General features: G+C 49.5%; 1 protein-coding gene across 1 annotated transcript in view; it reads right to left on the bottom strand.

Annotated features, from left to right (window-relative positions):
* Positions 1 to 17,896, bottom strand: part of SYCP1 (synaptonemal complex protein 1) — a 5,090,281-nt gene that overhangs the window by 4,205,124 nt on the left and 867,261 nt on the right. Inside the window, exon 8 of the mRNA XM_086919665.1 lies at positions 262 to 331. Within this exon, the coding sequence (XP_086775791.1) occupies positions 262 to 331 (70 nt within the window). The remainder of the gene's footprint in view (positions 1 to 261; positions 332 to 17,896) is intronic.

Here is a 17,896-nt window from a genome sequence, read left to right on the forward strand (position 1 = left end):
AAGAGTGGTTCAGTACAAAAAACAATATGGGTTGGGAAAAAAGGTGAAGCAAGGAGGAGCAAGATTACTATGCCATGGACTTTCGATCTTATAAATGTTAGTATGAGTATTTTATGAGATTCAACTTTAAAGGCGGAGAGTTCGTATTTATTTCAGTGATATCACAAAAGTCTTACTAAACATTCAATAAAATATTACAAATGATCTCCTCTATTTTATATTTCATCAAAACAGCTGTTGAAAATGGAATGGCATACTCACATTTGAAATGCATTTCCAGTCTAGAATTCTCAGCTTGTACACGTAGCTCTTCAAATGCCATCATCATCCTCTGAAACAGAAACACATTTTTAAGACTGAAACACGAAAAAAACTTCCAAAACCTTTGTTATGATGGGCATCACAATATTCCCAATTTGGCTGGAGTTGACTTGTTTTGCATTACCAAACTTGGAATACCATTGAAAGGAAGGAGAGAAATAAAGTGAGACATGTAGGAGAGTAGGGTCTGCAATCCTATGATCTCCCCAGATTTTTGCTTTTTGCTTCACTGGTTTACGACTTTCCCTGGCTGTGGGCCTGCTAATCAGACCCACAGCCTAGCTGTTCTCTCTCTAAATTGACACGTGTACCTTCTTCCTGTGCGGAGACCAGCTGAGGGAGGCTTTCGTTGGAGACTTTTTGGAGCCCAGCCCACGCCCACGCCAGCAACTCGCCGGACCCGCTTTGCGGGTCCCGCAGCGCGGCATTATCAGAGGGAGCCGCTGCTGTGTAAGGGGCTGCAACTTCTAAACCGGCAGGGCTGCGAGAATCAGGCAGGGACTCCGTGGACCAGGAGTCCCTGCGCGCCCGATCACCGTCAGCTGGGCTGCTCTTCCTGCCGGCCACGCCCACCCGCCCACGGAGTTATAGGGGCGTCCTACCTGCAATCTGGTGGGTTCACTTCTTCCTGTGCGGAGACCAGCTGAGGGAGGCTTTCATTGGAGACTTTTTGGAGCCCAGCCCACGCCAGCAACTCGCCGGACCCGCTTCGCGGGTCCCGCAGCGCGGCATTATCAGAGGGAGCCGCTGCTGTGTAAGGGGCTGCAACTTCTAAACCGGCAGGGCTGCGAGCATCAGGCAGGGACTCCGTGGACCAGGAGTCCCTGCGCGCCCGATCACCGTCAGCTGGGCTGCTCTCCCTGCCGGCCACGCCCACCCGCCCACGGAGTTATAGGGGCGTCCTACCTGCAATCTGGTGGGTTCACTTCTTCCTGTGCGGAGACCAGCTGAGGGAGGCTTTCATTGGAGACTTTTTGGTGCCCAGCCCACGCCAGCAACTCGCCGGACCCGCTTCGCGGGTCCCGCAGCGCGGCATTATCAGAGGGAGCCGCTGCTGTGTAAGGGGCTGCAACTTCTAAACCGGCAGGGCTGCGAGCATCAGGCAGGGACTCCGTGGACCAGGAGTCCCTGCGCGCCCGATCACCGTCAGCTGGGCTGCTCTCCCTGCCGGCCACGCCCACCCGCCCACGGAGTTAAAGGGGCGTCCTACCTGCAATCTGGTGGGTTCACTTCTTCCTGTGCGGAGACCAGCTGAGGGAGGCTTTCATTGGAGACTTTTTGGAGCCCAGCCCACGCCCACGCCAGCAACTCGCCGGACCCGCTTCGCGGGTCCCGCAGCGCGGCATTATCAGAGAGAGCCGCTGCTGTGTAAGGGGCTGCAACTTCTAAACCGGCAGGGCTGCGAGCATCAGGCAGGGACTCCATGGAAAGGAGTCCCTGCGCGCCCGATCACCGTCAGCTGGGCTGCTCTCCCTGCCGGCCACGCCCACCCGCCCACGGAGTTATAGGGGCGTCCTACCTGCAATCTGGTGGGTTCACTTCTTCCTGTGCGGAGACCAGCTGAGGGAGGCTTTCATTGGAGACTTTTTGGAGCCCAGCCCACGCCAGCAACTCGCCGGACCCGCTTCGCGGGTCCCGCAGCGCGGCATTATCAGAGGGAGCCGCTGCTGTGTAAGAGGCTGCAACTTCTAAACCGGCAGGGCTGCGAGAATCAGGCAGGGACTCCGTGGACCAGGAGTCCCTGCGCGCCCGATCACCGTCAGCTGGGCTGCTCTTCCTGCCGGCCACGCCCACCCGCCCACGGAGTTATAGGGGCGTCCTACCTGCAATCTGGTGGGTTCACTTCTTCCTGTGCGGAGACCAGCTGAGGGAGGCTTTCATTGGAGACTTTTTGGAGCCCAGCCCACGCCAGCAACTCGCCGGACCCGCTTCGCGGGTCCCGCAGCGCGGCATTATCAGAGGGAGCCGCTGCTGTGTAAGGGGCTGCAACTTCTAAACCGGCAGGGCTGCGAGCATCAGGCAGGGATCCGTGGACCAGGAGTCCCTGCGCGCCCGATCACCGTCAGCTGGGCTGCTCTCCCTGCCGGCCACGCCCACCCGCCCACGGAGTTAAAGGGGCGTCCTACCTGCAATCTGGTGGGTTCACTTCTTCCTGTGCGGAGACCAGCTGAGGGAGGCTTTCATTGGAGACTTTTTGGAGCCCAGCCCACGCCCACGCCAGCAACTCGCCGGACCCGCTTCGCGGGTCCCGCAGCGCGGCATTATCAGAGAGAGCCGCTGCTGTGTAAGGGGCTGCAACTTCTAAACCGGCAGGGCTGCGAGCATCAGGCAGGGACTCCGTGGAAAGGAGTCCCTGCGCGCCCGATCACCGTCAGCTGGGCTGCTCTCCCTGCCGGCCACGCCCATCCGCCTATCACGTCCCATGCTATATTAGGACGTCGCGTACCCGCTACGCGGAAGCGCGCCGGGAGAAGCCCGGGACAAGGGCGGGACCGTCTGTGGCCGTCCGGGGACGGGACGGGCCACCCCCCTTTCATCTGGATTTTGTGACTCTTAACTACGTGATCTCCACCTGAAGATAAGTACTCACTTTTCAATACATTGTAATATACTACCCCCTGTTTGGTAAATACCTGCTACCATGTCTACAAGGGGTAGCCGGAGTAAAACTGCAGCTGGAGGAGCCAAGGTTACTGGTCCTATTGACAATTTTATCACGAAAGCAAATGAGGCTATAGACCATGGAATATCCTTATTGGAACGACGCGTTTCCCTAGAACTGGCAGAGGCGAAAAGGTCGTCATTGGGTCTGCTAGCCTCAGCCAAAACACCTTATTGAGACTCTGAAACACATGTCATGCCTGGTGTAATAGTGGAAATACATAGTATGCCAAATACTGTAGACTTATCTGCAACCCAGTAACTGTCGGAATTACAGTTGAGCCTGGAAAAATCACCAAATTTAGACTTAACAGATGATTTTAACACAGAACTGGGTATGGTGACTGAGTCAATTCCAACAGCAAGTCCTGTAATAGTCCCGAACTCTATCATGGTAGAGGCATCTCAAGTTACTTCTAATATTGACATTGTAAGCAGTTCTATTGTCAATCATACCCCGACTATAAACCTGGACCGGGTAGTTGCAAACCCCATCCCTGATACACCTACTGTCATCAGTAATACACTGGATGACTCAACCTCCATTTCAAGAAATTTGAGAGGTTTAAGGGAGGGGGCTATACAGAAACGACTGCCCCAAAGTTCAAATAAAAATATAACTATCCCTAGGGAAAATCCCCAGGTACAGAAAAAGCAGGGGAAGGGCTCAGCAAATAGTTTTAAGAAAGGGAATAAGAAAGGGACCACAGATTCTGCATGCTTAGGGGAAATGTCTAGATTGGGTTTGTTATGTAAAGATTGTACCTCTAACAGCCAACTAATAATGAAGGTTGGGGAACTTGTGAGCGCCCATCTAGCCACTATAGATGCACAATTGGGGTTGATAGAAAAGCAACTAACTGAACTAAGTACTATAGTTAGAGGCCCCCCTGTAAAAGGAAAAGATTGTCCCCCTCCCCAAAAAACTGTTCAGTCAGCATTAAAAACCATGCCAGCTCCCACCACCACTACCAAACCTAAGGCAGTTCCAACGGCTAAGGATTTGGTAATAAAACCAACAGTACCCACCCCAACTGCAAAATTGCAAGGTAACAACCCCAAAACCCCGGGGGAAAGCTCTACTAAAGGGAAAGATAAAGCTAATGAGGGGAATAAGGAAAAGGAGTGGTATAAAGGGAAGAAAGGACGATTCCCCGCCAACCTCCCCCCAGGCTCAAGTCCTTATGTGGTAGTAATGACGGGTGTCCCAGAGACCCCGGATAACATAGACAAGCCATCATGGTCTCTATTAAACGAAGTTACTCACTGGCTGAGCAACAACAGGCCCTTACCTCCATACTGTGCAAGTAAAATCCTGACAGTACGGAGAGTACCCTGGGTAGGCCATGAGAAAAAGAAAGCACAAGGTGATTTTGTGATCATTAATTTCGATGACCCCCGCACAGTGGACTATATCTGCTCCTGGGTTAGTGAGGGATATAACGAGGGCATCGAGACAAGGCATCTTTCATATTTCTACCCACCAAGGGGAAATGTTAGACAAGAACGTTATGATCATGGATTGGATGAAGGATGGTGCCAGGTGGGGCAGAGGGACTTAGGAAACAACTTGGGAGAATGGGGGAGAAACGACCACAGGTATAATAACTACAGAAACTATCAGAGATGTCTTCCAGCGGGGGACGCTATTTGGGGGTTCCCTACATCTAATAGATTCAACAGCCTGGATATGGTTGACTGACTCCCATCACTAATTGAACCACAAAATACTACAATAGATGTCAGCGCTGGGGGAAAAGAGAGTAGCGAGGTTGAGCTGGAAAGTACACAAATAGATGAGGCACACCTTACACTAGTTCAGGGCTTAGTTAGCGTACCGGGTCACAGGTTGCCCCCAGAAAAGGAAGAACATGCCACCCCCTATGAGTCGGTGGCACAGAGGATTCAAGACCCGGGTTGTTACATCAGCACTCAGGACACTAACCTAAATATGGGCAGACAACACTCACAGGTGCCAAATAAGGAACTCAGAATTATAAGCTGGAATGTTGCAGGACTCCAGCAAAGGGTCTCTGACTTGGAATGGCTAAAGGTTATCTCGGATAAGGATATAATACTTTTGCAGGTTACTTGGGCGACAACTGCGGTGCATATAGAGGGTTTTCATTGCTATTGTATTAAGGCCCAAAAACCTGTTTTTGGCCGCCCGATTGGAGGTCTATTAATCGGGTTTAAGATAAGCATAGGGGGGGGGGTCTATAAAACTGATTCCTTCTAAAAGTGCAAACATCCAGATAATTGAGTATACCCGTAGGCTTCCATATTACTTAATTAACTTTTATAATAATGATTTTAATTCAACTCCGAATAAGAACTATATAGAACTTTTCGGAGAATTATTCAAAATAGCTGAAAATTCTCATAACCAGGTGAGCACTAGGATAATACTTGCAGGAGATTTTAATGCGAAGTTCTTAAAATCTAAAATGGACAACACACAAATAGACAGGGCTTTCAAACGCGGCGAAGAATTAGAATGCTTTATTAATGAACATATCCTAACAGATATAATGGATGTCAATAAAAACGAGCCACCTACTTACATCTCAACCTTTAGAGGTCGAGAATTCTATAGCACAGTGGACTATATCTTTATGTCTTCTGACCTAATAGATAGAGTCACGAAGGCTGGGGTTCTTGAGACCGCCTTCGGGGACCATAACGCCTTGGAGGTAAACATTGGTCTAGGTTCTTCTAACGCCTTTGCTCGCACTTTGGGAGCTAGGGATATCACGGCCTCGACTAATAATTTAAGATTAAAATGGCGGGGGTAGATAGTAGTCAAGTAATAAACACAATCTTGAGTAATCATGGCTCGCTAGTCGACTCCTGTTCTTTTGATGATGGGAATCATCAGAGGATAGTAAAAGACTTTGCCACACTCTGCCACATTATAAAATCTCTCCTAAGTGTCCCCACTAAATTGACTGCCTCTGAGCCAAGGTGGTTTGATTGTTATTGTTCAGCAGCTAACAAAGCCCTTCGTAGGGCTCTAAACTGTAAACCTAGAAGTATAAGGGATGTACGGGCTGCTAGACAAAATTATAAAACAGCTATAGGATCAAGGAAGGCGGCTTTATTAGCTGAGCAATGGGAGGCATTAACAACTGCTGCTGCAATAGGGAGCAGTACGACTTTCTGGCCTGCTGTTAAAAAGATGCGGGACATGGGTAAGCAGCTAACTCCAACTAGCTGTACTATAGCAAGTGAGCAATGGGAATTACATTTTTCCAAAATATATGCTAGCCCGGGAGCTGCCATAGGAGACTATGGCCCAGGAACACTGGAATCTTTAGAAATTACCTTGGGGGAAGTTACCGTGGCCATTAACTAGAGCCTTGGTAATAAGGCACCCGGGCCTGACGGCTTCCCAATAGATCTAATTAAGCACAAGCCGGAACTCTGGGGACCGATTTTTTTAAACATTTTTAATAGTCTCCCGTTTGTCCCAATACCTGCAACCTGGTCCACGAGCATAATTGTGCCAATTTATAAAAAGGGCGAAAGATCTGACCCTGCAAATTATAGGCCCATTTCGCTCCTGGACAACACACTGAAGATCTTGGGTAGGGTATTGTACAGTAGAGTTAACGACTGGGCCGAGAAAATGGGGGTACTAGACCGTTGTCAAATGGGTTTTAGATGTAAGGTTGGGACTATCGAACAATGCCTAAATTTAAATCTTTTAATAAGCAAATATAACATAGCCAAGGCATCGCCCATTTACCTTGCATTCATGGATTTATCGTCCGCATTTGGCCTGGTAAATAGGTCAAAATTGTGGTCAACTCTTTTGTCCTACGGCCTAGATGCTCCCCTGGTACATTTCCTCGCCTACCTGCACAAAGATACAAAGGCGCAGGTACGGATTGATATGGAGGGCACAGTCTCCGGGCCAATTAATGTTGAAAGAGGTGTGAGGCAGGGGTGCGTTTTAGCACCCCTGTTATTTATTATCTATATAAATGGCCTGAGTAATTCCCTGAAGAGGGCCACCACAGATGTTCCAAAAATTAAAGGAGGCTTACTACCCTGTCTCTTGTATGCTGATGACGCTGTGCTCATGGGATTAACACCTAATACCCTACGCGCACTAGTCAGGGATTTTTCTTACTATATGGGGAACTTGGATCTTAAGGTAAATTTTAATAAATCATTTATTATGTCCTGTGGGCCGGGTGCTAGGCAACTAAATTCCATCACGGTAGGAGCTGATAAGTTGCTCTCAACTAAAACTTTTCCAGGTATGGTCTTTTCTGCGAACGGCCTGTGGAGTGGGCATATTGCCCACGCCACAGGCAAGTTCTCGAAGGCCATAAACTCAATCCTATCCCTTCCTAGACCGAGGAAAATTGGAGCAACTAAAGCAATCCTAAAGATATACAGGCTACAATGCACTCCTGTGGCAACCTACGGCGCCGAAATCTGGGGGTTAGTACAAACCCCTACATTACAAAGAGAAGAGAATCGGCTCTGTAGGAAACTGCTGGGGGCCCCCATTTCATCATTGGGTACATTTGTCATTCAGAGCTGAATATACTGTATATCAGTGATTTCATTGCTGCAAGGCCTGCACTATTTTGGTTGGCTATTTGGGCAAATGACTATGCTAGTTTAACACAGGATATCCTGAGGGAGTGCCTAGCCTGTGATAAATGGAACAGGATCCCATGGCTTCGTGCTATACAGGAAAGTTTGTCTAGCATAGGCAGAGGCGATCTCTTTGATAACCCATCTCACATCAAGAGTAATGATAAAAAGGAAGTCCAATTTGAACTATATGCCACCTATAATGAAAAGAGACTGTCAGATGAGATACGGAAACAAACTGTTGTGTCCTATACTAACAATGGCTTATTTATTCAACAACTTCCATTGTATTTGATACTGCCAATGTGTAATTGGGAAAGATCCTTACTTTTCAGAATGAGAGCCGGAACTATTAAGTTTTCACTCTGTTTTCCTTCGGGACACAGCACATCTGGAAATATTCTGTGTCCTTGCGACGGAGTCAGTAAACAAAATGACTTACACTTCTTTTTTATTTGTAAGTTTTATATGAAATATATTAAATGGTTTTTAGCCCCATATTTTAAAAAACATAGGCCGCTCTCCTTGTATCAGTCCGATTTAATGCTCCTAAAATTAGAGGATGATGAACTTATATTCCGCACAAGCACTTTCTTAAAAGTTTTTTTTAATGTACGTAAAACTATGGAATGCCCCTGATTTATTTGCACTTTCCATGATTGTTGACCTCTTTCGCACTCTATATAATGAGAAATATGTTACTTTGTAATTGTATTGATATGCACTTTATAACATCTATTACATCTATTGTAATTTTTTTTTTTAATGTTGAATTGTATTTTAACTGTGCTTTTATGGATTTCTTGTAATCCGAATAAAGATTTTGAATCAAATCGACACGTGTACCTTAGGTGCATTTACCAATTGGTACTGGGACACCTTATCAGTCTCTGTATCCACGGCATAGGTGTACCCAGGGCCTACCAGGGGCTGCAGCATGTATTATGCCACCCCTGCCTGGCCATCTAAATCTGACACAACTGGCTGCACGACAGCTGGGGCAAGGTGATGTAAACACCCTTTGCTTTAGATATAGTATTCCTATATCTAACCCTAAAATGGAAACATATATTCCTATCAGTCACTCCAATGGCAGGCCTTATCAATCCTGAAGGCAGAGTGCTTGGAATTATGTGAGATGGTGCTCTGGCATGAGCTGAGCCCGTTTGCAGCTTGCGGAACCAAGTCCTAATAGCTGTTCCATGATAACGCGTACCATATACTCTTAAGTGCATTATAATCCTCGCGGTTATTTGCCAACTTTGGTATCGCTTTATCAAAACATGTCGAGTAAGGTGTCATACGAATTGGAATACTAACCCCACGCCAATTCTGGCAACGGGGTTAGCATTCCACCCTTCTAGAGGGACACGACATGTATGTAACTGAGAACCCCGGTTAAAGCTAACTCGAGCCTCAGCATCACAAAAATGGATGCTGCCACCACAGACACAAGTCTGACCTCCTGCTGCTGGGAGTCCTTCCAGCGAGGAGAGCTTGGACAAAGGGTTTCCTGTCAGGGGCGGTGCTAGCACCATCCCAGACAGGGTTTTGTGTATCCCAGGTAGGCAGGGCTGAGAGGAAGGTGACTGCAAGTGGCACCCCGGTGCTCACTGTGCATATGCCGGCTTGAACCAGTTCCAGGGGCACACCAGCCCCTGAGCTGGGGAAAGTCCGGACAAGGGAGAGGGGTGTAACCACCCCCCTCCTGGTCCCACCCATGGGCAGGACCTAGTCGTGTGCCAGCCCCTTTTCTTAGAATAAAGGTAGGAGCGGGCCCCCTTCCCAAATTAGATAATTCTGAATCTTGACTACATTCCACGAAAGGAATCTTGATTATTTCTGAAGATTATCCCTTGTGGCTGAGGAGTAGCCACCCTGCACCCGCAGGCACCACCTAAGCATCGCGGTTTGCTGTAAGTCCATCCTCCGGATCAAGACTGCCCAGCTCGACGAGACCCGGATTCCCCGCCATCTCTGACCTCTACCTACATCATCAGCCCAGCTGAGATTCGTGGGTGTGACGAGACCTGAGGGACCGGCCATCTTCAAAACTGCACGACGCTTAACCAGCACGACCGCCGAGGGATCCTCGAGTGAATGCTTTGGGGTTTGAGAAGCCCTAACCCTGAGCAGCTCCAGCACCGAAGTCCAGCCCCCCAGCATCCACGAGATCTGCGTGGGGCCCTTCTGCTCTTTGCTGCTCACCGCGTTGTCCGGTCACTTGCCTGCTGGCTAGTGGCCCTCCTGACGACGCACCACGACGATTACACCACTGGTCTGGTTGCTCCAGACTGGCCCTTGCTCCCTTCCACGAGAGGAGCACCCCGGACCCTCCTGGTCCACTCCAGAGCCATCTTGACTCCACCGTGTGGGCTTGACTTTGCCAAGGTTTGTTGCCCCAATCCTGGGTCCAGCATCGCCGACAGCAGACACCTTCGTGAGACAGCTCGTACCTCCAGCCTGAACGCCGACAACGCCTCCTGGTCCGAGGGACAGCCGAGTCCAGCGTCGCCCACTCACCTGGTCGAGGTGACTTCATCCGGTGCCATCCTGGTGCCCACCTAATCACTGGCTAGTGATTAAGAACTGAGTCCCCTCTGCTTTCAGGTCGTCTCCATCATCGATCCAGGCTTGGATCACTCCGGACATCTTCACTGGTCGCCTGCCAGCAACTTCTTCTTTCAGGCTCCATAGACTTCAACAAGGATTCCCGACGTCTTTTGAACCCTATGCAGCCGCAGCCCCTGGGCTAGGTAACCTGAGCATTTCGGTGCTCCAACGTAGGTTCACTATCTAAGTGTCCAGATCCTTTGTCGTTTTCAGTCTATCTAGTCGGATTCGTCCGATAACAGTAACTTTACGAATACTAGCATCCATAGACTTTGTCCCGCATCACGCGTGAGAGTGCACACTCTGCACCCGATCTCCCTAGGCCTCCTGCTCCTAATCTTAGGGTTCAGTAGTGTAGTCCTAGCTATCCTGAAGCCTCTGGATCTTGTTACTTACCTGCTAGTATTTCGCACTCCACTTTTAGTGTATATGGTTTTTCGTGCCCCTCGGGCATTTGTGTAAATTGTGCGACTTAAAGTATTTTCTTAAGAGTTTTGTTGTGTGCTTAGCTCCCTGACTCATAAAGAGTTCAGGGTAGACTTGTTATAAATAAATATCCTTTTATTTTCAACTTGTGTGGTGTCCTTTCACTTGGTGTTCAAGGGGTATATGTGATGGTATAACAGCTGGCTTAACACGCCCTCTAGAGTTTAGCCTAAAGACTGCTCTTGTCCATGCTACTAGGATAGCTGGTCTATAAGGTTGACTTACAACCAATCATCAATAAGGGTCGTTTGGTATGATACACAGTGATCACTAGAATAGTGAGCACTATATACCAGGCCAACTTCTCACATTGGTGAGCAGCGGTTGGGATTTGAGCTTGCTGTTGTTTTACCACACGTATCCTAAGAATATCATTTGAAAGATCACATAAGTACCAAGGTACATATAACTTAGCTTAGAATACTCTGAGTTCTACTGAACCAGCTGTTGTAGTGTAACAGGGCTTAGCACACCCTGACTAACACTCTTAGCAAGGGATCAGTAGGCAAACAAATAGTGTAGGTAAGTGTACCACCTACACCTCACTAGAAAAGCATGTCTGACAAAGGAGAGAACACAGAGGCTCCCCTTATGTCAGTTGACCCTCCACAGGTCATGTCAAGATATGCAGCTCTTAGCTTCCAGGAGATGAGACAAGTGTGTACCTCCAGGAAGCTAAAACAGGGTTCTAACCCTACCATCCCATTTCTGATAGGTCTCTTAGAGACTTATGATGCAAGGAGGGCTTCTAACACAGGCCCTTCTAATCCAGATGGGAACATGCCCCCCATAGAGGGAACCCTTGGGGACCCTGACCTCAACCTCAATGGAACAGGAAGTGAAGAGGAGGAAGAGGAACAGGAGTTGTCAGGGGATGAGGCAGACAAGGGTCAGGTTGTAGTCAGTAGACTCACCAGGACCAACTTAAGCAGGCATGAAAATGGACTTGGGGGACCCCCAGGCCCACTCTCAGGCATGCTTAACATTGGGAATGGACGAGTTAGGTCTCTCTCCAGAGGCTCTAACAGATCCATTCATACCAATGGCTCTCAGACCTCTTCTCACAGAGGGATGACATCCCCTCAGAGGAGAGAGCATGAAGCTAAGATGAGGGAAGTCAATCTGAGGATTGAAAGGGAAGAACTTGCCCTGGCCAAAGAGAGACTTGCCTTTGCTAGAGAGCAGAAATTGAGTGGGGCTGACCCCACTGGTGGCAGCCTTCTCCCTAGAGAAAAAGACAGGAGTTTAGACACTAGACACCTGAGTAAGATAGTGCCCCCCTTTAAACAAGGGGATGACATCCACAAATGGATGACTGCTTTGGAGAGGGCCTGCACTGTCCAGTGCGTCCCCCAGAGTCAGTGGGCAGCTATCTTGTGGCTCTCCTTTGAAGGCAAAGGTAGAGATAAATTCCTCACTACTAGAGCTGAGGATGCTAACAATTACCAAGTCCTGAAGAATACACTGATTGATGGGTTTGGCTTAACAACTGAGCAGTACAGGTTGCTGTTCAGAGACACCTAGAAAATTCAGTCTCAGGATTGGGCTGACTTTGTTGATTGTGCCACTAAGGCTTTGGAAGACTGGTTGCTGGGTAGCAAGGTTACTGATTACACAGGGTTGTATAATCTTATCAGGAGAGAACAGATTTTAAATAACTGTCAGAAACAGTTGTTGCATCAGCACCTTGTTGACTCAGATCTGACCTCTCCCCAAGAATTGGGAAAGAAGGCAGACAGATGGGTCAGAACAAGGGTCAAGAAGAACCAGACTCAGAACCGGGGTGGTCAGAAGAAAGCAGACCAAAAGGGTACTAACAAGAGTGAACAAAATGACCAGAAGTCTTCGACAGGTCCTCAACAAACCAAAGAGGGTGGGGGTCAGGCTTCACAGCAGAAAAAGAAGACTCAAGTAGGCCAGTCAAAAAGGTGGTGCCAATACTGTAAGAGTAAAACTCACTGGTTTAGTGAGTGCACCAAGAAAGGAGGGCAAACTCCTACCACTACAGCCCCTAAGGCACCTGCACCCCCTAGTACAGTCAGTAGTGGTAGTGCACCTCCCAAGGGATTAGTTGGGTTAACCTTGGGATCTGAGGGGTATGACAACCTAGTTGGCACACTCACTCAGGCTGTCCTTGTCTGTACAGGGGATGTGGATATATCCCCTGATGCAAGTCCCAATACTTTGGGCAAATACAGGCAGACACCTTTAATAAATGGAAAAGTGGCTCAGGCCTACAGGGACACTTGTGCCAGTGTCACAATGGTGACACCTAACTTTGTGGACCCTGGACAGATCATGCTAGGTATAGATTACCTAGTGACCAATGCCAGCAATGTCACTACCCACCATAGTATGGCAATTGTTGATTTCTCCTGGGGAGGGGTAAGTGGCCAAAAGAAAGTTGTGGTTAGTTCAGACCTCCAAGTAGAATGTTTGTTGGGCAATGATTTGGAAACATCACTATGGTCAGAAGTGGAGCAGAGGACTCACATTGAAATGTTAGGCTTGCCAGCACATGTCCTTGCTGTGACTAGGTCACAGGCCAAAAGATGCCCCACTGAACAGGTGCTGGATCCTGGAACAATGGACCAGACACCTTCCAAGAGAAGGAGCAGTAGGGTTAAGGCATTGCCTTCCCCCTTGCCCCAGGTTGTGGATCAAGTCTCAGAGGAGGCTGACCTCAAAGAACTGAGAGAAACTGAGCCTAAAGAACTTGAACCTGATCAGGTTGAGTTTCTGGGCTCAGGGGGACCCTCCAGGGAAGACCTGGAGAAGGCACAGTTAGACTGCCCTTCACTTGAACCCCTCAGACAGCAGGCTGCTGCTGAGGCTGCAGGGAACGCCACAGGTGCCCAAAGGGTATACTGGGATGATGGACTCCTGTACTCTGAGTCAAGAGACCCCAAGCCTGGTGCAACCATGAGGCTGGTCATCCCCTTGTCTCAGAGAGGTTTCCTTCTTACCTTGGCCCATGAGATTCCCCTTGCAGGACACTTAGGACTGAACAAGACTTGGGACAGACTTGTCTCACACTTTCACTGGCCTCACATGAATGAAGATACCAAGGAGTTTTGTCGCTCCTGTGTCACTTGCCAACCCAGTGGTAAGTCAGGTGGCACAACAAAGGCCCCCCTTATACCACTACCTGTGGTGGGGGTACCCTTTGAAAGAATGGGGATTGACATTGTTGGTCCAATGGAACCCCAGACAGCATCAGGGCACAAGTTTATACTGGTGGTGGTGGACCATGCCACCAGGTATCCTGAAGCTATTCCCCTTAGGACCCCTACAGCACCTGTTGTGGCAAGAGCCCTAGTTGGAGTGTTCTCCAGAATGGGCTTCCCTAAGGAGGTTGTCTCTGACAGAGGTGCAAACTTCATGTCAGTATATCTGACTGCAATGTGGAAGGAATGTGGTGTCAACTACAAGTTCACCACACCCTATCATCCACAGTGCAATGGGCTTGTTGAGAGATTCAACAGGACCCTCAAAGGGATGATTAATGGACTACCTGAAAAGCTCAGGCGTAGATGGGATGTCCTTATACCCTGCCTCTTGTTTGCTTACAGAGAGGTCCCACAGAAGGGGGTTGGCTACAGCCCTTTTGAACTTCTGTATGGGCATCCTGTAAGAGGACCCCTTTGTTTGGTGAAGGAAGGATGGGAGAGACCTCTCAAAAAGTCTGCAACCAACATTGTGGACTATGTACTTGGTCTCCGCTCCAGGATGGCTGAGTACATGGAGAAGGCATCTAAAAACCTTGAGGCCAGCCAAGAATTACAAAAAGCTTGGCATGACCAAAAGGCTGTCCTGACTGTTTACCAGCCTGGACAGAAGGTGTGGGTGCTGGAGCCAGTGGCCCCAGCAGCACTCAAAGACAAATGGTATGGGCCCCACACAATCATTGAGCAAAAGGGAGAGGTCACCTACCTGGTGGACCTTGGAACTCCCAGGAGCCCCCTCAGGGTGCTCCATGTAAACAGGCTCAAAGCATATGTCGACAGGAAAAACATGAGCTTGCTCATGGCCACAGATGAGGGACAGGAGGAGGAGAGTGACCCTCTCCCAGACCTGCTCACTCAGAACCCTGATGATGGGTCAGTAGATGGTGTCGTCTTTTGTGGCAGCCTCTCTCAGCATCAACAAAAGGATTGCAAACAAGTTCTTCAATCCTTTAGACATATGTTCTCTCTGACACCCAGTCAAACAAATTGGTGTACCCATGAGGTTGACACTGGGGACAGTCTGCCAGTTAAGACTAAAATCTACAGACAGCCTGATCATGTCAGAGACTGCATCAAGACAGAGGTGCAGAAAATGTTGGAGCTGGGAGTCATTGAGCCCTCAGATAGCCCTTGGGCTAGTCCAGTAGTTCTAGTGCCAAAGCCTCACAACCAGGGTGGTAAGAAAGAGATGAGGTTTTGCGTAGACTACAGAGGCCTCAATGCAGTCACTAAGACTGATGCCCACCCAATACCAAGAGCAGATGAACTTATAGACAGATTGGCTTCTGCCAACTACTTAAGTACATTTAACCTGACAATATTGGCAACTCAGGTTAGCTGAGGAGGCCAAGCCCAAAACAGCATTTTCTACCCCTGGTGGGCATTAACAGTTTGTGGTAATGCCCTTTGGTTTGAAAAATGCACCTGCCACCTTCCAAAGGCTGGTGAATCAAGTTCTCACTGAGTTGGATGACTTCTGTGCAGCATATCTTGTTGATATAGCTGTCTTTAGCTCCACCTGGGAGGATCACCTGGTCCACCTGAGGAAAGTGTTAGAGGCACTGCAGAAGGCAGGTCTCACTATCAAGGCCACTAAGTGCCAGATAGGGCAGACACAGGTTGTATACCTGGGCCACCTTGTAGGTGGAGGCCAGGTTCAGCCATTGGAGAGCAAGATACAGGCCATCAAGGACTGGGCTCTGTAGGAGAGTAGGGTCTGCAATCCTATGATCACCCAGATTTTTTTGCTTTTGTTTCAATGGTTTACGACTTTCTCTGGCTGTGGGCCTGCCAATCAGACCCAAAGCCTAGCTGTTCTCTCTCTAAATTACAACGTGTACCCTAGGTGTATTTACCAATTGGTACTGGGCCACCTTATCAGACCCTGTAACTCAGGGCATAGGTGTACCCAGGGCCTACCAGGGGCTTAAGCATGTATTATGCCACCCCTGGCTGGCCTCCTAAATTTGACACAACTGGCTGCATGACAGCTGGGGCAAAGTCGTGTAATCACCCTTTGCTGTAGATATAGTATACCTATATCTAACCCTAAAAATGGACACACAGATTCCTATCAGTCACTCCTATGGCAGGGCTTAACAATCCTGAAGGCAGAGTGCTTGGAATCGTGTGAGATGGTGCTCTGGCATGAGCTGAGCCTGTCTGCAGCTTGCGGAACCAAGTCCTAATAGCTGTTCCATGATATCGCATACCATATACTCTTAAGTGCATTATAATCCTCGTGGTTAAATGCTATCTTTGGTATTGCTTTATCAAAACATGTCGAGTAAGGTGTCATACGAATTGGAATACTAACCCCTCGCCAATTCTGGCGACGGGGTTAGCATTCCACCCTTCTAGAGGGACACGACATGTATGTAACTGTGAACTCCGGTTAAAGTTAAACGAAGCCTCAGCTCCACAAAATGGATGCTGCCACCACAGACACGAGTCTGACCTCCTGCTGCTGGGAGTCCTTCCAGCGAGGAGAGCTTGGACAAAGGGTTTCCTGTCCGGGGCGGTGCTAGCACCATCCCAGACAGGGTTTTGTGTATCCTGGGTAGGCAGGGCTTTACAGGAAGGTGACTGCTGAGTGGCACCCCGGTGCTCACTACGCATAGGCCGGTCAGAACCAGTTCCAGGGGCACACCAGCCCCTGGCCCGGGGAAAGTCCGGCATGGGAGAGGGGTGTAACCACCCCCCTCCTAGTCCCACCCATAGGCAGGACCTAGTCACCGGGTCAGCCCCCTTTTTTAGTATAAAGATAGGAGCGGGCCCCCTGTTCAAATTAGATCATCTTTGGAATCAAGACACGACTTTCTGCGAAAGGACATCAAGATTTCTTCTTCAAGATTCTCCCTTGTGGCTAAGGAGTAGTCACCCTGCATCCGCAGGCACCATCCTAAGAACACTGCGGTCTGCTGCAAGTCCTTCCTCAGGAATCCGACGACCCAGCTCGACGAGACCCGGCTTCCCTGGCACCTCTGACCTCTACTCACCACTACAGCCAAGCTGAGAACTGTGAGTGCGACGAGACCTCGAGGGACCGACGATCGCCAAGACTGCACGACTTCTTTGCAACAAGCCCACCGAATCTTCCACTGGTGAGTGCTTTGGGGTCCGAGAAGCCCCCACCCTGAGCAGCTCCAGCACCGAAGATCAGCCCTCCAGCATCTCCACGATCTGCGTGGGGCCCTTCTGCTTTTTGCTGCTCACTGCGTTGTTTGGCTACTAGCCGGCTGGCTTGTGGCCTTCTTAACGACGCCCGACGACATCACTGCTGCTGGTCTGGTTGCTCCAGACTGGCCCTTGCTTCCTTCGACGAGAGAAGCACCCCGGACCCTCCTGGTCCACTCCAGACGCCATTTTGAGTCCACCGCGTGGGCTTGAATTTGCCAAGGCTTTGTTGCCCAATCCTGGGTCCAGCGACGCCGACAGCTTCATCCATCGTGGGACAGCTCGCTCCTCCATCCTGGTCGCCGACAACGCCTCCTGGTCCGTGAGATCTACAGAGCACAGCGTCACCCACTCACCTAGTCGAGGTGACTACCATACGGTACCCTCCTGGTGCCACCTGACTACTGGCTAGTAGTCACGAACTTGGTCCCCTCTGCTTTCAGGTGTCATCTGTCTTCAAGATCCAGGCTTGGATCACTTCGAACTCTCTTCACTGGTCGCCTGCCAGCATCTGTCTTCCAGACTCCTGGTCCGTCTACGAGGATTCCCGGCGTCTTTTGAGACATATGCAGCTGCAGCCCCTGGGCTAGGTAACTTCGGCATTTTGGTGCCCCAGCATAGCCTCACTATCCAAGGGTCAGAATCCACTTTCGTTTTCCTCCTACCAGGTCGGGTTCGCCCGAGAACACTAACTTCTGAAATCTAGCTACCATAGACTTTGTCCCGCATCACGCGTGAGAGTGCACACTCTGCACCCGAGTCCCCTAGGCCTCCTACTAGTAATCTGAAGGTTCAGTAAC

Source organism: Lissotriton vulgaris, chromosome 5 (assembly GCF_964263255.1).
Source record: "Lissotriton vulgaris chromosome 5, aLisVul1.2, whole genome shotgun sequence".
NCBI classification, from domain to species: Eukaryota; Metazoa; Chordata; class Amphibia; order Caudata; family Salamandridae; genus Lissotriton; species Lissotriton vulgaris.